The 24,766-nt window shown below is 36.7% G+C and overlaps 1 protein-coding gene across 3 annotated transcripts in view; it reads left to right on the forward strand.

Annotated features, from left to right (window-relative positions):
• Positions 1 to 378: 378 nt before the first annotated feature.
• Positions 379 to 24,766, forward strand: part of LOC131147798 (diacylglycerol kinase 5) — a 61,733-nt gene continuing 37,345 nt past the window's right edge. The window contains exons 1-6 of one of the 3 annotated variants that reach the window (XM_058097373.1): positions 379 to 599; positions 5,152 to 5,355; positions 5,487 to 5,609; positions 5,711 to 5,839; positions 6,509 to 6,594; positions 18,241 to 18,364. In XM_058097373.1, the coding sequence (XP_057953356.1) occupies positions 513 to 599; positions 5,152 to 5,355; positions 5,487 to 5,609; positions 5,711 to 5,839; positions 6,509 to 6,594; positions 18,241 to 18,364 (753 nt within the window). In that variant the 5' untranslated portion in view covers positions 379 to 512. Of the gene's footprint in view, positions 600 to 2,341; positions 2,790 to 5,145; positions 5,356 to 5,486; positions 5,610 to 5,710; positions 5,840 to 6,508; positions 6,595 to 18,240; positions 18,365 to 24,766 lie in introns of those variants that run through there. The other 2 variants (XM_058097374.1, XM_058097375.1) reach the window with 2 other exon arrangements.

The raw sequence follows: 24,766 nt of genomic DNA on the forward strand, positions 1-24,766 counted from the left end.
AATTTAATGAGATTTATATCAAGATCTTAGATTTAAATTTGTATTGAATTTAAATAAGATATAATATAAAACTGTATTAAAATTAATTCAAATTTACTCCCATTTAAATCTAAAATTCGAAATTCATACTTTGAAAAGCAGTGTTAATGCATTAGTAAGTATTCATGACTCCTAAAATTTGTAAAATTCCATTTAGATTTTAGGTTCTTGCACGCGCAGCAGCAAATTATTGGAGGAAACTAGCAAGCTGTTGCCTGCATATATGAGTTGATGGGGAGGAAGACAAAGCCTTCGAAGTTAATGTGCTTCCAAATTAGGGAAGCTTCCTCCTTATACTTGTGCTGCATTTACTTCTTCCAAAAATTAAAAGAGGCTTTTAGGTTACATATATATGGTATTGCTTATTCTTCTTGTCAATTTATTAATTCCTCTGAGGAAGCAGGGCCACTCCTCCTCCTCCTCCTCCTCCTCCTCAAGGCTCCAACTCAATAGTCAGATCCTTCTGGGAAGGAATGAGTAGATTGCAGGCGAGGCAGCAGCACTGGAGATTCTGGGATAAGGAAAAACAGAAGCGGCCCCATTCCAGCGGTTCACACCAGGTACGTGAATTCTCTTACTTTGATTCATACATTCTAATTAAATCTTAGGCCTGATTCAATGCCATTAATTAAATCTTAATTAATGTCTGAAAAGAAAAAAACAATTACGTGGAAATTTCATAAATTTATGGGCATATTTAGTTTTGGAAAATCTTTTCTTCTTTTTAGAGTTGAGGATGTAATTTATTAAGGAAGTGAGAAGTGTATTTTTCTGCAGCTTTTGAATATTATTATATGTTCATAGGTATGTATGTATTAACATTGTTGTTGTTGGTCCACAACCTAATAGCTTAAGTTTTTAGTTAAAGTGGTACTCTAATATGGTATCAGAGTTGGTTATCAAGAGGTCTTATGTTCTAATATCGTCAGTATTAAAACTTGATGTACATTGTTGGTACACAATCTAATAACTTAATCTTTTAGGTAAAATGGTATTCTAACAAGTGTATTATCCTTTATTTATGAGAATAACATTGTAATATCACGGTTTAAACTTTTAAGACTTCTATATTAAAGGTCTTAAGGCTTAAGTTAATCTTGGGAGGAATAGAAATTAAAGAATATGAGGGTAGAAGATAGACTATCTCTCAAATTCAATATAAGCCTTACTACTACTAATAATAAAAAAAATAACGAAGAGTATTGAATCCACAAGCCATGTATGATTAATTAGTGTTTTGAAGTGGAAATTTTGTTCTGTTTTTCAGTTTTTAATTTTTTTTAAAAAATTATAACAAATTTAACTTATTTTAAAATTTTTTCAAGGTTTGTATAAAAAATGTAGAAAATAAAGAGTTTATTTAAATGTGTTAAATAATTTTTTATTTTAGATTTCATTATAATTACAAAAAGGTAAGTTATTTTTCAATTTCTAAATTTATAATGTAAATTTTAACTTTTGATTGTGAGATTTCAGCTTGGCTCATGTGCATAGCACAAGTGATTTGCATGTCTAAGTACAATAAGACACTAATGCGCGTAAAATAATGGGTGATCATCACATTAAATGAGATTTTTTGACTTGTTTGGTGGAAAAATTTTAGTATCGAGAATAGCATTAATTCATAAAAGAGAGGTAAAACCATAGTATATGGGTCAAATCGAATTATGTACTGTGTCTATTTTGTTGACGCTTTAGTAGTTAGCAGACCATTTTCCTTAACTTTTTTTTTATTTACTTTTTCACTTTATCAAAAATACAATAACAAAGAAAAGTATGAGACAAATGCATGTGAAGACACATTAGATGTTTACTATATTTGAAGATTTCAACAGTTACATAAATTGATTAGTTTTAATAAAACTTGATCGGAGAAAAAAAAAAGTAAGAAAATTTCTTTCTTACTAGAATAAAAGTAATATTTTTAAAAAATTATTGGCTCAATATGCCATTTTATTTTTTGTATAAATATTTTCCCCACCACGCCATTCAATTTATTAGTCTATCACTCGAATAATGCTTAGATCAATTTATAATTGATTCATGCTATTAATCAATTTATAAGAAAATGGATTATCCTTCATCCATACAGTAAGCTTCTTATAATAAAAAAAATAATAAAAGATATCAACAAAGAAAAATTTTAAAAAAATTACAGGTGAAAAATGATCAGACCCCAAAGTCTAAATCCCACTCACTTTATATTTGGATGTTTGAATTGAGTTGAGTTTAAATTTAAATGAATTCAAACCTAAGACCCAAAATTTAAAACCCCCGTCCCAACAGGACAGGCCAAAGCCTCGGCAGAAATACGAGGGTGTCATGTGCCAAAGAGCACCTGAATATCCGCCAAGTGTCCCCGGGCCCGACCTAGACGACGATTCAGCTGATCCCGGCTCGGCCTGCATCTCTCGTCTGGGTGTAGCTATTATTATCCCAAACCATATTCAATTTCTCACTATTTAATACACACCGCAAACACCCTTTGGAATAGAAGAGGGCCGCGTAGTTTCTCGCTCCCTTCCCCTCCCTCTTCCTCTTCCTCTTCCTCTGTCTCCATTATTACAAATCTCCTTCAATATTTTCGAGAATTTGTCAACCAATCCTTCCTCTCTCTTCTCCTCCTCTTCCGACTTTTCTGCCGAATCCCGATCACTTCAATTGCCTCTTTGTTCTTCACATTTCGCCACGGATCTTCCTCTCCGCTTTTCGTTTTGTTTTCTCTGCTAACATCACAGAGCTTTTCTCAGGTATTCTCACCCTCTCTCTTGACTTCTCAATGAAATCTGGTCCCTTCGTCCTTGAATTTTCATGAAAGTGCGCGTCGTGATTCTGGATACTTGTTCACGTCTCGGTCTTTGGTATTTAATTAGGCATGCTGGTTAGCCTATTTTGCTATTTAATTTGATTGATACCTGCACTGTGTATGGGATCGAAATTATATAGAATTGGATTTGTTTTGAATTAATTTCTTCTTTATTATTTGTTTGGCTGCGCAGCAAGCAGAGTGAAATAGGAAATTTGAAAAGAAAAAAAGTTCAAATTTTTTTTCCTTTTTATTGCTTATGATTACCTGTACTGGGTGCAAAAGGACTCAGAAAGCTGAATAGTTCTATTAGGCTAGCTTTTTGTTTTTGGGCGGTCCTAATGTAAAATGAAAAGCTGATTCTGATTTGTTTTTCTTTTTCTACATCTTCATATGAAGTATATAGGATTGATGATCATGAAAATAAATTGAGACATGGAAGATGCTAGGATTTATTATTAAAGGCGCAGAGATAAACGGCATAATAATAAAAAAAATGAAAAACTAAAATACAATGCTCATAGAATGCGGTCATTGATGTAAAAGAAAGATCAAATTGAAATAAGACACGTAGAATTTATTTTCTGAAAATGGGTTGTGTTCCTTGTAGTTTGCGAATTGATACAGTGGGCTAATTATATTATTAGTGAAAGAAGAAGACAATGCTAAAAGAAATGGTTTTCTTCTTTTAAAAAATAAAAATATTAAAGCAAGACGAAGACAATGTTGAAAAAATATATCTGTGTTACCACCAGTTTGCCATTTATACTTGAGGAGCCATTGGCTTCAAAACATACTATTGGCACTCTGTACTTATTTCTTAATGCATTAAATGATAATTTTACATCTTGATTTTTACTTTTTTATCCCTTGATTTTGACATTGCAAGTGAAGAGACAAAACAAGAGAGGGGGGAAATTCATCATTTCATTTTAGAGAAATGATGAAGGAGTGTTAGTGGTATTTCTTGGAGTGCCTACAGTTGGGAGTTGGGACTAACATAAAATTATTCTATGAATTACTTTATATATTTCCAAAAAAAATTAAAATTTAAAGGGATCATGATACAATTCTTTCACAAATTACAGGACGGGGTGATAAGACCAATTATGCTATATGGGTCATGATGTTGGACAATTAAGAAACAACATATTCAAAAAATAAAAGTTTCCAAAATAAGAATGTTAAGGTGGATGAGTGGTAAAATGTCAAAACATAAATTAAGGAATGAACATATTCACGATAAGTTAGCCATAACACCTATAGAAGACAATACAAGAGAAGGACAATTGATATGGTTTGGATACCTACAACATTGGCCAAATAGCGCACTAGTGAGGAGTGAGCTTGTTGTTGTCAGAGACCAAGATTGTGTAAATTGGCAGAAAAGGATTCCTGTAGTTGACCCTACTTAGTGGGACTTAAGGATTAGTTTGATGTTGTTGTTTATATATGTGTGTGTACGTATGTGTGTATTTTTGTTAGTGTGTATGTATATCTTTAGAAGAGGTGGGATTTAATCTATAATTATGTGGATCATATTTGTTTTGAAGTTTTCATGCTATAATACACTTAAATGAGTGCATGGCTTGCATCCACAAATGATGCACACGTCTGTACTATCTTAATACTACTTTTGTGCTTTTAAGGTTTTTTTTTTTTTAATTTACTATTGGTTTGTTTGTCAATGTACTTGATTTTTAAGAGTCTTACTGTCCTATGTTTTAATAAGATAGAAAACTTAATTTTATTTTTAAGGTCAAGTTTATCTCCTCGAAAGTTGGTATTTGTATACAATACTTGCTGGAGCCTTTCTATTTTAATAGTTTTTTTTGGAAGGGATTTAATTATAATTGTCTGGTTTTATAAAAAAATTATCTGTGGAAGGTCATAAGAACAGTTATAATAAATAATATAATAAAAACAATGACAAACCAAGTCTCAAGTCTCACTAGGTGGATTTCAAATAAACAATAGGACTTATTTTATTTTATTATCTTTTTTTGGCATCTATTTCCAATTTACATGATGTCCTTCTGCATTCAAATGTTATAGAACTATGAATAATTTGATTAATTGATTTTCATGTGGCTTTTGGAGGCCTGGTAGTGTTTTAGTATTGCTATCATTGCGGTGGTTTAAATGTTCATAAACTGATTGCTTTTTTTTTTTTTTTCTGGCTCCTCATTCAACTGATTGATTCCAGATCAGTTTATACAATATTTTTAAAGGTTCCTTCTAAATTGTGTTCCTTAATTATTTATGGTTGTCCAAACATGATGATCAATATATATACTTAGCTGCAGGTGGCAATGGCAGATTCCAATGCAGAGTTAGACTTCTTGAAGGATTTCCACATCCCTAATTACATTCTCTTACCTGAATCAGATGTTGAGTGTGTTAGTGACATACCTGAGTGCCCAGTCATTGTATTCATCAACTCCAAAAGTGGAGGTCAGCTGGGTGCAGATCTCCTTGTAACATTTCGTTATCTTCTAAATAAAAATCAGGTATTTTTGTCTTCTATGTATTTTGTTAAGGCATATTTTTAATCTCAAATGGCAGGGAAGAGTGAGACTTCTACAATTGTGAATAAGCACATGGTTTGTCCAGTGGCTGACATTAATTGACAAGTTTTCAGGTTTTTGATTTGGGGGAAGAGGGTCCTGATAAGGTGTTACACAGACTCTATCTCAATCTCGAAAGGCTCACGCAGGATGATGATAATTTTGCTCCCAAAATACGGGAGAGGCTAAGATTAATTGTGAGTTGAATTATGAGTGATACATGTTGAGTATCTTTTATGCAATTATAGATTATTCATTAGTTCTTAAAATTATCTCTGATATGTACTCATTGCATCAGGTTGCAGGTGGGGATGGGACAGCAGGGTGGCTTCTTGGAGTTGTTTGTGATCTCAAATTATCTCATCCACCGCCAATTGCTACAATGCCCTTGGGAACTGGCAACAACCTTCCTTTTGCATTTGGCTGGGTAGGAAACACACACATGCTCTCTCTCTCTCTCTCTCTCTCTCTCTCTCTCTCTCTCAGCAACAAGGGAAATAACTATAATGTCAAATACTATGTGTGTTCACCTTTCTTTTGAATGCCTGTTATCCATGTTTCCTTTTGTTTTTAAAAATATTATTATTATTATTATTATTATTTGCAATATTTTCTCAGTGAACCCTGAACTCATAGGTCACAGAGGCAATATTTTACTTGTACCTCTTAGATGCACCTTGTACTCACTGGTGCACTGATTAGCTTCTTTAGCCAGTGACCGAAGCTCCCGATTCCCTTTTTTACGCCCCCATGTCACCACACGAAATACAAGTTCAAATTTTAGAGCATATATTCAGTATTCACATTTATATGTACAGAAATGCTCATACACTCAGTAGTTTATTATTTTTTCTTATACAATTAGTTCTCAAGTTATAGATAAACAATGGCCTTCAGGTCATTGAGATTAACTTTAAAAATATAGGCTTCATAAATCTGTAGAATCATGTGGATCTAGCTCCACATTGATTAAATCGACAGCAAGTTTTGATTTGCACTCTCCATGATATGAATGATAATTTTTAGTAGGCATTGAGTTGTGTACACTTTTGACAATTAAAAAGGGATTGGTAATGTGTATTTTTCTAAATTGCAGGGGAAGAAGAATCCTGGGACCGATCATCAGGCTGTGAAGTCTTTCTTGGTTCAAGTAATGAAGGCAAAGGAAATGAAAATAGACAGGTTTTTCATTTTACATGAGCTTTTGTTTTTTCATCCTTTTTTTTGAGTTTCTAAAAATGATATTTTTACTTAGATGTCTAGATTCAAGGTGCTTAATCATATGCATTGTGTTACTGTCATAGTTTCTGTGAAAGCTTAGTGGAGGCTGTTTCTAAATTCCACGTGATCTAGGCAGCATTGTTAAAAGACTTGTTGGGTGCTTAGGTAGGGGGATGTCAGATATGGCATGTGACACAAAACAGCCTTCAAAGCTGGGGACAAGAAGAATAGGATTAGAATACATGTGAGAAAGGTGTTAAAAACTCATGATTATTGAAGAAATAGAGAATGACTAAGAAGAAAAAGCAGGAGAGGCTACTTTGGTACATCGTGTGAGACAAGAATGACTCATAATTTTTTTATTATTTTTATTATTATTATTATATAAATGGTGGGAGCTTTTACAAAAGGACTGAAAGTTTTGGCATAGTCTTGGCCCTCCTACTCCAGTTTGAACCCTTTGGCAACTAATCCAGTTTTTTAGCGATCAAGGGTGCCATTAGTTTTGAGCTAGTACACCCATTTGCACCCAGTTAAATTCTTATTTGGATGAGGAGGTACTAGAGTCCAAGTGTAATTCACAACTAAAGCCTAAAAATCCTCACACATTCCTGTTTTCCATTTTGGGATTTTGTTGGCTTTTGAAAAACAAGTTGGTTTGTTAAGTGACGATGTATTGGAGGATAAGAAGGAATGGGTAATAAAATAGGACCTGGACTTGGAATTATTGTTTTGGAATGAGTTAGCATGAGGTGATTATTATGTGGAGGTTTGAAATTCAAGTCAACAATTAATGAAATGGAAGGAAGAAAGGATAAGGCTAGAGAGATCAGAGGAGAAGGCATAGGTGGTTGAGATAAAATAAGAGAAAATCTGAAGAGATGAACTGAAGGAATTTGGAGTGGTAATAGGAGATAAATGTGTGATAGAGACATAGAAGCAAAAGGAAAAATGGATTCATTAAAAACAACATGAAAAGCAACCGACTTTATTGGTGGAGAATTTAAAATATTTGTAACCCATATGTCTAGGGTCATAGCCAATGAAAATATAGGGCGATGATCCAAAAAAAAAAAAAACTTATTATGGAGTCTTCAGTAAGATAGCAAAGAAAGCCAAACATTTTGCGAAATATGAAATGAAGCAAATGGTCCAATGTATTTTGAATGGGAGAGGATGAGTTAGAGTTGCGAGTTGCAGTTGATAAGAAAAAAACAGCTGTACAGAATGCAATAGATTGCATGTTCATGCTCTTCTTGTTGAATTGATAATGGGAAAATAGACAAATATGTTTTGGGTCCAAGACTCCAAGTTTCTTAAGAGTGGAGAATGGGCCAATGGCATGGGTATGGTGCTTAGAGGAATTTTTGAGGTAGCTTTAAGGTCTAATGCAAACCACAACACTATCACCTGCATTAAATTCTTAAGCCCTATGATGCACATCAGCAACAGGTTTATAATCCATATTACTCGGGGGAAGATTATGCATGACCTCATCATGCATTTGATGGATGTGACCAGCAAAAGACTTTGAATGCTGAAAAATACAGGCATCTGGCAGTAAATGAACAAGGTCAATGGTTGTACAGGATTTGCAGCCAAATACACACAAAAGGACTCTTACCCCTGGTCCTATAGTCTAAGTTGTCATAAGAAACCTCAATACTTGATGGTGGTTAGTACCAAGCCCTAGACTTGTAATTTCTCTGTTTTTCTCCTCTACACATCTAAAATCACCCAAAGTATAATTGACAACCTTAGTCTCATCATCAATTTAGGGATGACAAGCAAAAGAAAACATCAAATTAATGTCACACATTTTTCAAAGTGTCCTTTCAAAGTAGCAAGCTTGATGTCCCTTTCAGACTTTATAAAATTGGAGCAAGCATGCATTTTGAAAACCTCCCTAAAAAAACAATTTAGCTACATGTGATGCACAACAGGCTCTGTTATGTGGGATGAAAATTGCCATGTTAGTGAACTGGTAAATTGTAATAGCTGTTTTAGGGAGTTTCAGGTCAAAATCCAAACCTGAGTCTCAGAATGGCTTGTATGGTAGAAGAAGAGTGTAAAGACAAGTGTTTTGTTTCTTAGATTTAGCTAGCTGACAAGTATGATACTAGGAAACTATCCTAGCCTTACTCTTGAAAGCTAATAGAACCAACCCCCAACTAGGGCAATGATCTTGTCTTTTATAGAAATGACCAACGAACCCCCAGCATGCAATTCCCATGCTAAAAAAAAAAATACTTGAATTGAGTATAATTGATGCATAACCTAGTGTCATTGAATATGTAACACTTATGGATGAGAGTCTACAAACCCTTATTATGATGCCCTCATTTATCTCTTGAATAAGCTCAAAAATCATGAAAAATAAGATCTTATGACCTCAATACTCAGAAGAATGACTCCCAACCAGTTGAGATGATCAGCTTTATTCTCAATTCTCATTTAAGAGCTCTATCCAAATTAGCATGCTTAGCACTTTTTTTTCTTGTGAACTTAAATATTGCAAAGCAAGGTGGTCAGAAAACTGTATGATGATCATATCTCATATGTTGGAGAGACCTCACCACTTGGTAAACATCCTTTAAGAGTTTCTCACACGAAAATGCTATAGGGTGTCTCTCCTAACTCAAAACTTCACTTATCTTAAAGGTTTGATAAGCAATCTCAAAGACTTTTCTAAGGTTTGGATGTCGAGTTATCCGGTATAATCTCTCCAAAAGTTCTAGCAATTGAAATGAAACTCTCCTTTCTCAAGGCAATCAGTGACAGGAGCCATAATAGTGCTAAGAATCCTTATTGAGTTACTCATAGAAACTTAGCTAAGCTGCAAGAGCTATGAACCTTAGAAATAGTCCTAGGCTCAGATTTTATCACTATCAATTGCCAAACCTTGGGTAGAAACCCCGCAAGCAAGAAAGAGCACATTAGGCTGTAGCAATCTGGACTTCGAGGTTAGTGTACAACTTAGTTTTCCTCAAAGTGACAAGAAGCCACTAAGTGCTTCTCGTTAGTCCAACTATGCTAGTATAGTGTCAAAATAGAACCCAAAGAATTTCTCTATGAAGGGAGATAGGCCCCAAGGGATTTCACTACAAATGGATGCAGAAGGCATGAATCAAAAACCTCATAAGGTACTGGAGGCATTAGAAAGTCCAAGGGCATAGCTGACCAGTCAAATAAACAATCTTGGGCCTTGAATGCAGTTTTTCAGTCATCTCTTGGTTGAGTTCTAATCAGATCTATCTTAGAGTATTAACTAGAGCCAACTAACATTTCAAGCATGCTCTTAAGCCTAGGAATGGGTAGCCTATACTTGCTGTCAATCTTATTTATGCCCCTGCTATCTATGCAAATCTTCTACGATTCATCTTTCTTAGTGGTCAAAAGTGTTGGAATAAAATTCAGTTCGACACACTACTCAAAATTCAATTTGTAGTGGGGAAACTTAGCTAACCAAAACCAGGAACCAAATCTGTGGCATGCTGAATCTCTCTAATAGGTGGCAACTCACAAGGCAGCTCATTTGGGATGACTTCTCAAAGCACAATCAAAAAATCTCCTACACTAGGAGACAATTCATAAATAGAATCATGACCTCCAAAGGGGTCTTCCTAACAACATCTTAGTAGTACTCACTCTTCATATCTCTTTTCAAGCACCATGCAATGTGGGATATGGACTCCCCTCTTAAGATATGCTGGAATAACAAATGTTCCTGGATCCTTCGGTGTTGGCTTGGCAGGGTTAATAGTTATGTTATTTCCCTTGCACCTAATACATAGCTTTCTCCCTTTCATAGCTGGTTAGTGGTTACATTTAAATCACATAAACCAAGGATGGCCTATAAACATGGGCCACATCCATAGGTAAAACGTCACCATAGACCTTATCCTTTACTCGCCTAATTATATGGGCTTAGTAGAGTTGTCTTGTTAACCCAAGTTGTGTGGCTCTAAACCTAACCAAGGCAATCTTAGACACTATATGCATGCTACTACCCCTTTTAAGATTTGATTAAAAATGAATGACCTAACTTGAAGATAGTTCTCTCCCTCTATAGATAATACAAATTAAAAAATACATTATTAAAAAATACATTCTAATGACAATAATACCCTTACTAACTCATTAATTAACATACTAACACACTAAATAATAATACTAAAAGACATATATAACCTCTAACACTCCCCCTCAAGCTGGAGCATAAATGTCATAAGATCCTAGCTTGTTACAAATGAATCTATCACGAGCACCCCCCCAACGCTTTGGTAAACAAATCAGCAAGCTGTATAGCTAACTTCACATAAGCAGTTGTAATGAGCTTTTGCACAAATTTCTCCTGAACAAAGTGGCAATCAACTTCAATGTGCTTCGTCTGCTCATGAAAGATTAGGTTGGAGGCAATATGAAGAGCAACTTGATTATCACTCATAAACTTCATAGGCTGAGAATGTGGAAAACGTAATTCTTCCAAGATGTTCTTAAACCAGACAAGTTCAGAGGTACTATGAGCCATAGCTTTATATTTTGATTCAGCACTTGACCTTGCCATCGCAGTTTTTTTCTTACTTTTCCAAGAAACCAAATTACCACCAACCAAGATACAGTACTCGGTGGTGGATCTCCGATTGGAAGGCGATCTAGCCTAATCTGCATCTGTATATCAATGGATATAAGTATGACCCTGATCACGATATAAAAGAACTTTCCTAGGTGCACCTTTGAGATATTTCAAGATGCGAATTACTGCGTCCCAATGTCCAAAGGAGTAACTGTGAGATAATTCAACTTTCTAACAAGTCTCCGGTATTGTCCAGGATTAGGTAGCAAATTACCCATATCCGACATTAACTTGCTGTTAGGATCCATGGGTTTATCAACCAGTTTAGATCCGAGTAAGCCAGTTTCATCTAATAGATCATGAACATACTTCCTCTATGACACAATCGTTTCTGATACGAGATCTAAATACTTCTACACCAAGAAGTATTTCAACAGTTCCAAATATTTGATATGAAACTTAGTTTGTAGAAAAAGTTTGAGACTCTGAATACCTTTATCATCATCACTTGTAATAACAATATCATCCACATAAACAACAAGAAGGATCCTACCTGATGAAGTATGACGATAAAACACGAGATGATCCATAGCACACCGTTTAAGAACAAACTCAAGTACCACTAAAACGACCAAACCATGCTCTGGGAGATTGTTTTAAACCATATAAAACCTTCTTGAGTTGACACACTAAGCCTGACTCCCCTCGAGCAACAAACTCAGGTGGTTGCTCCATATAAACCTCCTCCTCAAGGTCACCATGCAAGAAGTCATTTTTCACATCGAATTGATGCAAAGGCTAGTGACAAGTTGTAGCCATGGAGATGAACAGACATACTGATGTAAGTTTGGAAACCAGAGAAAAAGTATTAGAATATTCCAGACCATACACCTGAGTGTATCCCTTAGCTACAAGATGGGTCTTTAGACGAGCCATAGAACCATCAGGGTAGACTTTCACAGTGTAAGCCTTGCAACAACCAACCACAGACTTGTCAGGAGGAAGAGATACCAAGTCCCAAATACCATTGCCATGTAAAGCATTCATCTCTTCAACCATAGCATTCCTCCACCCTGAATGGGCCAAGGCTTTCGAAACATATTTAAGGAGGGTAATAGAAGATAGTGCAATGACAAAAACAAAAGTAGGAGGGTGATAAGGAGTCATAAAAAACCTTGTTGGAAATGGGATGTTGAGTCCATGTGCGTTTACCTTTCCTAATAGCAATAGGACGATCAACATCATGGGAAGTATGATCATCAAATGAGGAAACCAAAGGTGTGGCAGTAGAATTTAGAGGGGACTCTTTTCCTTGGAGCCGCCGTCATGAATACATTGCAAATTAGGATGATCAAGGCAATGAGAAGGACTCGAACGACATGGTGACTCAGATGGTTGGTTGGGCAAGGACAACAATGTAGAATCTAGAAGATTAGGCAAAGGAAGAGACTCATTGAGCTCAAAAGTGCTTAGGGAGTGGTTGTAGTTAGGTGTAGACTCAAAGAAGATAACATCGGTAGAAACAAAGAAGCGATGCAAAACAAGAGTTTAACAACGATATCCTTTTTGAGTGTATAAGTAGCCCAGAAAGGCACATTTTATAGCACGAGGATCCAACTTATCCACCCCAGGAGTTAGTTGATGAACAAAAGGCACACACCCAAATATACAAGGAGGAAGAGAAAATAAAGGTGAATTAGGAAAGAGAATGGAGTAGGGAATTTTATCATTAAGAACAGAGGATGACATTCTATTGATCAGATAACAAGCAGTAAGTACAACATCACTCCCAAACACTTTAGGTACGCATTTAATAAATTAAAGTGTGAGTGATTTCAAGAAGATGTCTATTTTTCTACTCTGCAACCCCATTTTGTTGAGTGTGGGCACATGATGATTGATGAACAATACCAAACTGAGTCATATAAGTAATAAATTGTGCATTGAAAAACTCTTTAACATTATCACTTCGAAGTATTCGAACTGACAAACCAAATTGAGTCTTTATTTCAGAACAAAAGGCACAAAATACATGAAATAACTCAGAACGATATTCTATTAAATATAACCAAGTCATTCTTGAATAATCATCCAAAAAGGTTACAAAGTCCGGAAACTCAACTTGGACACAACCCTACTAGGACCCTATACATCTGAATGAAGTAGCATAAAAGGGCTTGCCACCTGTTTATTGACCCGACAAGTGAAAGAAAAACGATGGTGCTTTCCTAACTGACAAGACTCACAAGAGAGACTAGACACAGAACTCAAACTAGAAACAAGACATTTTAACTTTTCCAATGAAGGATGACCCAAGTGACAATGAATTTGGAAAGGTGTGGCAGCAGTAGTGCAGGCGGTAGAAGGAGATAGCGACTCAAAGTGATAGAGTTCACCATCTTCACACTCTCCACCAATCGTCTTTCTTATCTTAAATCCTAAATAACCATAGAATCGAGGAAGAATGCCATTGAACAATTCATGGATTTAGTAATTTTGCTAACAGACATAAAATTGAAAGGAGATTTGGGAATATATAAAACCGAAAGAAGAGAAATAGAAGAAATGGGATATACAGTCTCAGTTTCCTTGACTGCAGTAGTGGATCCATCAGCAAAAGTAACACAAAGTAAATTTGCCTGATATTGAAGAGTGGAGAAAAAGCTAGGTATACTTGTGATATGAACAGTGGCAGCGGAGTCTATGACCCCAAGGACTAGGACGAGAAGTAGTGGATGATAGGCATACTTTGTGATTACTTGTTTGAGCAAGAGATGCGATGGGAAGAGAAGCTTGTTGTGACGCTTGATAATGTTGGAACTTGGAATACTCTTCCTCTGACATAGAGACAGTATGTTGGCCCCCACTTGACCCGAAAGGTGAGGAGTCGGTGGTGGGTGCATTGGCTGCCCCTAAACGTGTGAAGTTAGTGGTGGCTGCATTGGCTACATGTGAAGGTCTGCTGTGAAGATCCCAACATTACTCAGTACTATGATTATTCCATCCACAATGAGTGCACTTGCAAGGAGTACCTCTGCCTCACTGCTTATACATACGTGTAATGTTACTGGAGTATAGAAGTTCGACATAATCCCAAATCTCCTTGCACGTGTCTAGATGCATACACATCCATGAAATTTGTGGCTCCATCGAATTCCATAAAAGGGAAACAATTTAGGCATCTTCCTGAACCCACACGTCTTTTCTCTTCTCATCAGAAGAATCAGATTGGTGCAAGTGATTAGATTTTCTTAATCCTGCTAAATAAATTCGAACAGCTTTAGACCATTGAACATAGTTCTTTTCATCCAACTTTTGAGTTGTTATTTGCAGCAGCGATGTGGGAAACAAATTTTTGGGATTCATAGATTCCATCCTAACACTCACAAATCAGCAATCACACCAAAAACAAGAAGAACAATCAAAACTAAGGACAATCACAAACTATGTGAAGCACTGACACAACAACGGATGAGGTGAACAACTCACCGATGGATATAGCGCTGCCACAGCACTCACAAATCAGCAGCCACACCAAAAACAATAAGAACAATCAATAATTAGAACAATCACAAACCATGTGAAGCACCAACGCAACCACGGATGAGGTAAACAACTCACCGACGGATGCACTGCTACAACCTCGCAACTAAACATACGAACGCTGCCATGGCTCCAAAAAACTCACAAGGAAGCCTGCACAAACCCTGTATAGAAATTAACAGATTACTATGAGTGCATTGTCGAAAAGGTTGAATTTTTGAACAAAAAACTGTCCTAACAGCTTGATAATATAGTCTAAAAAAGGAATCGGAGCATGATAGAAGAAAAAAAAAAAGGAAAAAGTGGCCAGAACTGCACTCACGTGTTGGTGCGTGGGGTCAGCCCTGCCGGCATTTGGCTGTTGCGTGGAATGCCCTCCGTCACTGGGGTTTTGTCGGGTGGGTCGTCAGGGGGGGGGGTGTCTGATTATGGGTATATGGTTGGTTTTGTGATTCAGTATGGGATGGAGGTGGATTAGGAAAGAACAGTCGCGGGAATGGTGTTTTAAGGCGACAACTGAGGGAAATAGGGTGTAGATAGGATCATGCTCTGATACCATGTTAAGATTTGATTAAAAATGAATGACCTAACTTGAAGATGGGTCTCTCCCTCTGTATATAGTACAAATTTAAATACATTCTAATGACAATAATACCCTTACTAACTCTCGCTAGTTAACATACTAACACACTCAATAATAATAATACTAGAAGACATATATAACCTCTAACAACTCCCATCAACAACTATCTGGCAAGATCAATCACTACATTGAGACCTATAGGAACTCCTTGAGTTGGAAAAAAATATTTAGTGCTGGATACACTGATATTTACATAGGTGCGGTCAAGATATACCTTACCTTCCATGGGAGGAAAGATCTCCCTGTCTGCTCCAGAATTTTGCTCCAGCCCTACAGATTATGGAGATCTATTAGTTTGCCGAACTGACTGCTATGGATCTTTCACTACAGGGTTCTTACGCGACAACTTTAGGACTTGTGCAAATTGTTCATTAAATTGCTCAAATTCCAGTCCGTGCAGGTAAAATGGGGAGTGGTTTCATTGGTCTTGTTAGTGGCCGTGGAAAAATGGAATTGAGTGCAATGATGCTGATGGAGACTAAATTTTACACGAGTAATATCCAATAGAACCACTAAAACACATTCACACTTGAGCTAATGAACTTACTGTACATGATTTGGCATGGTCCTACTTTATACAAGGAAAAAGTGGCTAGTGGCATAAGACCATAAACAATGACGTAATAAATTAAGTATCCAGAGGAATTCATATGAAAAGGAGCAACAGCATTTTTATTTTATTTTTTTTTATAAAACTGAAAATAAGATTCTTGAAGGTTGGAACTATGCAATTTTATTATTTTTCCTCATCTTTTAAACAGTAATCAAGTTTTATGGGAGAATTTGTTACCTCACCAAGTGGCCGAAACACAACCTTGCATTCAATCTGGGCTATTTCTGTAATTTTTTAGATTTTTTTCCCAATTTTTGAATGTCTCACAAACAGTCTTCAATTCCTCACAGTAATCTTTAATATCCCACAAAAATGTCCTACAAAATACTGCAATTAAATATGAATCTGGACGTCAGCTGAACTGTTAATTACCCCAAAATGCTAAAGGTAAACTGGCAGTTCATTGTCTTGTGAAAAAATCCAAAGGCTGGAATGGAATTCTTGAAGTGTAGAGCAAATTTTCAGGTTCTGGGCATCATCCACATGTATGTCACTGAGTTGCTGAAGCACCTCTTCGGTGATGTTCTTCAGTGAGATGGTAGTTTGGGGTGCGGCAACACCAGTGGTGGTTATGATAAAATGAGCAAACTCCAGAAAAAGTGGAAGGGGTGGCAATCAGAAAAACTTTGGCTGGCATGGGACCAAACATGTGGTTCAATGGAGATGAAACTTTGGGGAGGGGCTTTCTATTCAACTTCTCATTTGTAATCTGCAACAATGATGAGGGAAGCTTACGTTTGGAATTCATGGACTCCATCCCAACACACACAAACAAGACCAAGGACAAACAAACTAGGCAACTGGAACAAATTACAAACAAGAGGACATAAGACTGCCAGAATTCAGGTGCTGCTAACAAACAACCTCCAAAAGTACCACACAATCATTAACAGAGTGCCGCGAATGAACAACTGAAAGGGTTTGATCTTTAGACTAAAATCCATGACCCACAACTTGAGATCATGGCTTATAGTGGGATGCGAACCATGTGAGAATGCATTGGACCAGAAACAAGGCTTAAGAAAGCCCCATGTGCTCAGATTGTCAGCTGTTGACCAGTGTGTGAGGGTATGTGGGAGGACTTCTAGCAATGGGAATTCACTGGCCTACTGAATGGTGTTATCCATGGGCAACTATGGTATTGGTTTTGCGAGATCTCAATGGGTTTTTGTGGTTGATCTGGCAGTGCTGTCCAGGATTTTCCAGCTACTTCTATGTTTTCTGGTTACTGCTGGAGTTGTTTCAGGGCTGCAGTGGTGTGGACATAACTCCTATGCTGACAGACATTATAGGGTTGTGAGGTTCAAGGCTAGGTTTGGTGGTGGCTGCGTGAGTTGGGGTTTAGGTTTCAGGACCATGCTCTGATACCATGCCTTTAAGAGTCGTTAGTAAATTGGAAAAAATCACAGCGATTGGTTTCCCTCTCTATTTCATGTACGTCACATTTCACAATAATTATCATACCCTTACGAACTTGTGCTTAAAGTATACTAAGCAACCGACTATTAATAACTGTATTCATCAAAGGTCTTGTCATTGGTCTATAATTTGTATTTCAGTTCACACTGAAAATTTTTTCCCAGTCTGATATTTGTGTGTGATTTTTTTGGGATATGAAACAAATAGACATGGAAATGCTGGCATATATTTGTTTCATTACACATAGCCTAAGCTCATATAAAGGTCAGTTCAAATCTGTTGGGCTCAATAGATAAGGCTTGGGGCTAACTCAGTCTGTCAACCGCCCAGCATATATTCTGTCTTCAAACTAAGCATCACTTGGAACCATGCCTTCAGATTGACTCTAGAATCTTAGATTACAGCACAAGCATCCAATCTAGCCCCATCCAGGAATCCTAGTATCTGATCTAGGCCCGTGCCTTCAGACTATTGGCAAATTCAAGTCACACTAAAACAGATGCACACATAATGATGAAGCCACCAGCAGTGAAAGGTAACTGCCCTATTATTTTATGTTTAAGAAATTAACTATTTACAAACATTGTGTGCCAAAGCTGCCTCTTTATTAGATGTTTTGTTGCCCTTGCCCTTGACTTTGTATTATCTTGTTCCCTTCATTGGGAACCCTGGGTTCACCCTTGCATACATATTTATACCTGTTCTTTCCTATTTATAATTATTATTATTATTATTATTATTATTTCAGCGTGTGTGCGTGTGCGTGTGCGTGTGCGTGCATTCATCGTTATTAATCTTCTTTTTTTGATCCAGCTGGCATATTCTCATGAGAATGAAAGCCCCGGCAGAAGGTTCATGCGATCCCATTGCACCTCTTGAGCTGCCACATTCTTTACATGCATTTCATCGCGTTTCTGCGACAGACACACTGAACATGGTAAGACGGTCCTTTACTGCCTTCTGTATGTCATCTAAAATATCTCTGCTGCTGGTAGTTCTTTTATGTGAGATGGCTTCAGTTTTCTCCTTTAATATTCTGTCTCGCCCACTTATGCCAAGGACTCCTGCAAAGTGGATATTGAAAATAAGATGCAATATGATCTCATGTCAGTCAAATTAATATTTACCATCTTACTGTCATAGTCATAAATATCTCAGCACACAGCTGGTCCAAAGCCCGGAAAAAGGATGAATGTTGCATTGGGTAGCTGACAACCAGCATAAAACTTGTCAGATCTTTATGATATGAATCCCCTTACCAAATTTTCACTAAGGCGTCTGCCGTGTCCCCTATGGGCAATGTGTTGTACTTACCGCTCGAGTATAGAGAAAAACAGACAAGGATGGGCTAGGCTGGGCCATTCTAGGCAGAAGAGGGTCAAGAAGGTAGTACAGTGCACTAGGGTTAGATGAACAACTTGGAACATAGGGACACTTATAGGAGAAAGCATAGATTAGTTGATACAATGATTAGAAGAAAAATTAACATAATATGCCTCCAAGAGACTCAGTGGGTAGGGGAAGCTAGAGAAATTGGAAAATCATGATTGAAACTTTGGTACACTAGAAAAGAAAAACATAAGAATGGGGTTGGAAATCATTGTAGGCAAAGATCTAAAAGATAATGTGGTAGATTTTAAAAGAATGGGGGATAGGATCATAAAAATGAAGATAGTTGTAGGCCAAGAGATAATAAACGTCATTTATGCGTATGCTCCCCAACTAGGATTTGCGGAAAACCGTAAAAGACAATTGTGGGAAGAAATGGATAGTATCATACAAGGAATACCAAGGATAATAAAGGTTATGAGAGGATACATAGAGACCATAAATATGGATATAAAAATAAGCTTGAGGATATGATTTTAGATTTTGCCATGTCATACAATCTTCTATAATGAATACTTGCTTTAGGAAACAAGAAAAACACTTAATAACTATTAAAGCTTGATATACATTGTTGGCTCACAACCTAATAGCTTAAGCTTTTAGGTAAAGTGGTAATCTAACATGGTATCAAAGTTGGTTAGCATGAGGTCCTTGGTTCTATTCTTGTTGCTTGTGTTTATTGTGTGGTGTTTAAAAATTATTTTCTTTCTTATAATGGATGTTATTTACTGACTATTCATCTCCCCACGTGCTGTCAGGCTACACTTGTGGGGGAGTGTTAAAGCTTGATATGCATAGTTGGTCTACAACCTAAAAGCTTAAGCATTTAGGTAAAGTGGTAATCTAACATGGTATCAAAGCTTGTTACTGGGAGGTCTTGGGTTCTAGTCTTATTGTCCGCGTTTATTGTGTGCGTTTAAAAAATATTTTGTGTTCCCCATCATGGGTGTTATTTATTGTGTGTTTATCTCTCCACGTGCTGTTGGGCTACATGTGCGGGGGAGTGTTAATGCTTGTTATATATTGTTGGCCCACAACCTAATAGCTTAAGATTTTAGGTAAAGTAGTAATCTAACATGGTATCAGTGTTGGTTACCAGGAGGTTCTGGGTTCTAGTCTTGTTGCCCGTGTTTATTGTGTGGTGTTTAAAAATTATTTTGTCCTATAATGGGTGTTATTTACTAAATATTCATCTCCCCACGTGTTGTCGGGCTACACGTGGGGGGAGGGTTAAAGCTTGATTTACATTGTTGGCCCACGACCTAAAAGCTTGAACTTTTAGGTAAAGTGGTAATCTAACAATTCAAGAGTGGACAAAATAAAAACCAAATAGATTTTTCTTAACTAGGAGGAGAGATCGTTTATCTTGTAAGGATTGTAAAGTTATCTAAGAGGAAAGCTTGATTACACAACATAAAGTTTTAGTATTAGATATTTGTACAAATAAATGCAAGAAAAAAAGCAACATAAATCAATGCAAGAGGATTCGCTGGAGTTTCAAAGGAGAAGATATAGTAAAATTTGAGGATAAAATGATTAAAGAGGGTGATTAGACAATAGGGATGAAGTAGATGTGAACACTTTGTGGAATATGTTGGAAATGGTGTGATTCCAAGAGAAGGGGGGGGGGGGGGAGGGATGAATTGGACATTTAAAACTTTTTCGCTAATTTAAACAATTACGCCGATTCACCACATCTCATATCCCATTCGAAATAAAACATGTATGTAAAGTAAGTGAGCAATGTGTGCATACATATACGTGTGCTGCATATCTCATTTAAATTAATTCTGTGTGCATGCAAGATGGTTATAAAAAAACATGAACAAGCATACACATACTGAAATTAAAGTGCAGAAAGTAAATGAGATAGGGAGAGAGACACACGATATTTTTTATTGAGGTTCGGCCAAACTAGTTTACGTCCCCACCTTGGGCATATCCCCCAAGAATTACACTATTCCTGCTCACTTAAACGGGCGGAGCAGAAACCGTTACAACCTCTCGTTACGGGGCGAGGTAAACCCCGGCTCAATTATAAGGCTGAGCCCAACTTGTCTCACTTACGGGGCTGAGACTTCCCAGTTCAATTTATGGGATGAACCTAACTGGTACAATAAAAACATTTTTGTACATGATAAAATGCATCTAAATACAAGCAGAGATGTATAATGATTAAGCTCCAAATACATGCACTCTAATATGATATGAAATCTGCTCAGTAGAGTAAGGATGCCTATCAGATAATCAATGCACAAATATATGTAAGCATATATTTATGTTAAATATGTTCTTTTATAAATAATTTTGCAAATAAAGAATATTTGGAGAATCTAGGAATTTAGGCTTAGGAAAAATATTTGTGCAATAAATAATTTCTCCCTAGAATGTTCATCATGAAAATAACCGGGAGAAATCTTAAGGCTACTCTCAAAAATGATTTTAATAAGTGAAGATGCAAATGAGAGTAAAAATAAATGAATATAAAATAAATGCCCAAAATGAATATGCTCTCCTTCAAAATAAATTTTGAAATAAATAAACGGAAAGAGAGTGGAACATATTTGATAAAAATATGCCCCAAAGAAATGATTTTATCAATAAAAAATGGTTTGAGGGAACTTTGATTAACAAAGGGTTTAGATAGAATTTGGAGTTAATCATAGTTTCTAATTAGGAGTTATGAGGGGGTATTTATAGATTTTACGAAAATTATGACCGTTGGGGACACGTTCGGTATTTTGGAAAAGTTTAATTAAAAGTTAATGACGTTTTAGCGCTTTTAAAAAATTCCAACCCGAGAGGTTTGGTCGGCTGAATTTTAAGTTCGGTCGACTATATTGATAAGTACGGTCGACCGATGCACTTTTGAACTACAGATATAGTCTGCTAAATTTAGGCAATTTTGAAAACGTTCGTGGTTCGGTCGACTATATTTGAAATTCAGTTTGCTATTCATATGGTTCGGTTGACTCAATCATAAATGAACTAGAAGTTCAGTCGGCTGAACAGTTGGGGGTCAGACACGTGTGAGTTCGGTCGACTGAGGAAGATACGTTCAAAAAGATACAGTCGATTGAGTGAAGTCAAACTACTTGAGGGATTCCTATAGTCATTCTATGGTCTTTTTGAGAGTTAACGCCAAAAATCCGGCGTCGGTCGACCGAAGGTGATCCCTAAGGTCATCTATGGTCTTGAGCATTAAAGTCATATCATGCAAGATGTATGTATTAATACAGACCAAATAATAAAAAATTAAATGCAATACAAATTAAATTTAAATGTCTTCTTCTTCTTCTTCTTCATTGCTCCTCTCCATGGAATGCGCCAGTTGAAGTAAGCTTTAAGTCTTCTGACTTCCATTTCCTTTTGCCTTATGTGTGTGTTGAATAGTAAACATGTTCAAGCACTTAAAAACACACATAAGAAACTGATGCTTTGTCAGCATCAAAACAGAGACCGGACTCAAAAAATCAACAGAATATAATGGCTAGCTCCATTAAAATGATAGAAAAAGAGATTTTACGTGAATTCGAAGGAAGAGTCTTAGATAGCAAAGAAAGCTGATGGTGGGATCAAGATGTCCAAAAAGAAGTAGAGATAAAAAGAATTTGGTTTAAAACATGGCAAAAGTGTAGAAATATAGAAAAATTTGAAAAGTATATAGAGGCAAGAAAAAAATGCAAAAAAGGTCATTAGTGAAGCTAAACATAGAGCTTATGATAATTTATATGCTAAACTAGAATTCTTTAGAGACAGTGGAAATTTCTTTTCTTAAACTTCTCTCAGCATTGTTAGACTCGAGGTTCTTTTCTTGAACATTGCTTAGTCAAGATTAATAAAGGTTCGAGGCGCTGGTTCTTTTCGTCCCCTTCATTGAGTTTTGCAATTAAGGTAGCTCCTTTTGGAATTATCCTCTTGTGTGAGGTTCTGTCTTTGTCGACAAACACTCATTCTTGTTTCCGTCGACATTTCGGATTCAAGTTTTTTGGTTTGAAACAAAAGGTTTGGAGCCCTAGTGTGAATGTTTCCATCCAACCAGGACGTTAGACCTTTTTGTTTCTATCTTGCTGAGCCTAGGGTGTTGAACATTCTCACTTAAAGAGAATCTCTTGACGGCACCTTTCTTGGAGCCTTAACACCTCTTGGATCTTCATTCGTCAACTTTCTTACTTGAAGTTAGCAGCAGATTTTGTTGGATTCTTCACTAGTTCCTAGTTGGCTTCTTGCATTTGATTCAAGCTTTCACCATTCTAGGGGAAAGGTTTAAGATGACTGGCCATTCTACAGTAAAGATAGAGAGACAATTTTCAACGCAAACCTCCTTGATCTTACTGCATTCCGATTTTCATAATTTTCAAAGAGGTGTGTTTCATTTATCCCACTGAAGGATGAATTTTTGTGGATTTTGATATCTTTGGGAGTAATTTGTTCGGGTCCTCAAGGGGCAGCTGCTGGGAACTGGAGGGATGTATTTTTAGAATAGGAGAAGGTTGGGTTCAATTGGGTTTTCGTAGGAATGATAAAGGCAGATTTATCTGCATTGAGAAGCTCTCTCTCAAAGATTAGAGGGAAGCCCTTTGAATTCTAGACTGTAAGCAGATAATGGGTGGCAGAAGTTTATAGCAGCCATAATGAAATTACCAATTGAACTTGAAGAAAATGGTAGCTTGAGTAATGCAGATTGTGGCTCTACAAATATCATTCATTGTCAGGTGAAACTAGAGAAGCAAAAATTTTTTAGAGGCTCTCAGAAAATTGCTCCTTCACCGACGTTGTTAGAAATTAGGTGAAGGGAGGAACAATTTCTAGAAGGAGTTTTGTTCAAGACAATTGTGGGCTGAGAAGGATTGTTCGTAAATGAAGGGTTAAAATATTGTGGTCTTTAATCTCTAGGAGGTGGATCCAAGACCCTTTAGCACTAAGAATAGGGACCTTAATGATTCAGGCTCCACTTTCAGTGGCCATGTGGTTAATGTTCATGGAGTAGAAATAGTTGGGGGGGGGGGGGGGGGAATTTAGTAGGGGAGGTCAGGCAGAGCCACGTAGATAAATTGAAGGGAGAGGATTTTGGAAGTACAATGCTTGGGATACTTGAAGGTAGAGGAGGAGAATTTGGGTGATGATACGTGGAACAGAAAAAAAAGGGAATTGTTCCTTCTACCAGTGACATATGGCCATCTCTCAATGCAGTTGATGGGGAATTAGAATGGGAGTCGGAGATTCCTATTAGCATAGGGGAAGAAATTTATGCACAGAATGTAGAGGGATTGGTTAAGTAGTCAAAGGAGTTGTTGGGCAGAGAACTAAGGGTAATTTGTTCAGTGATGATGAAGAGGAGTTTTTTAATATGGAAGACAATTCGAGTAGCTTTTGTGAGTTTTAGAAGGAATTTTTTGTTGATCCGTTGTGAGTTGACTTAAGATTTGGATGAGGGGGATGCCTTGGCATTATCTCATAGAGGGGCTTTCTGAAAGTAAGGGATTGGAAGCCCTAGGGCAGTGCAATGTTCACACGCAATATACTCATTAGATTGGGGAAGCGTGTGCTCGGTTATTTTCCAACACCTTGCAAGAAGGTACTAATGCTGTTAAACACAACTTAAACCAAACAAAAGAATTGATTGATAAGGGGCCTGTCCCTTGTCCCTGAGCTTATCCTTGATGTGGTGGACTTTGTTGATATTCCTTTCTTTAGTGGGGTGAAGGTGTATTGATGAAGAAGAAGCTATATCTATGATCGATCCTGATTCTTCTAAATCTAGAAAAGGTTTTCTTCCCCTTTTTGTTCAGCCCATATTTTTTGATACTTCATGCCACAAGGAGGGTTCTATTGAGGGTAGAGCTTTTGGTGTTGCCTTAGGGGGTAGTGAGAGAGACCTTTTAGATTTAAAAAACTCCTTGTGGACTTGGGTTTAAAATTAGTTTTGTCTTTGTGTCCTAGAATGTAT

The sequence above is a fragment of the Malania oleifera genome, chromosome 2 (genome assembly GCF_029873635.1).
Source record: "Malania oleifera isolate guangnan ecotype guangnan chromosome 2, ASM2987363v1, whole genome shotgun sequence".
NCBI classification, from domain to species: domain Eukaryota; kingdom Viridiplantae; phylum Streptophyta; class Magnoliopsida; order Santalales; family Ximeniaceae; genus Malania; species Malania oleifera.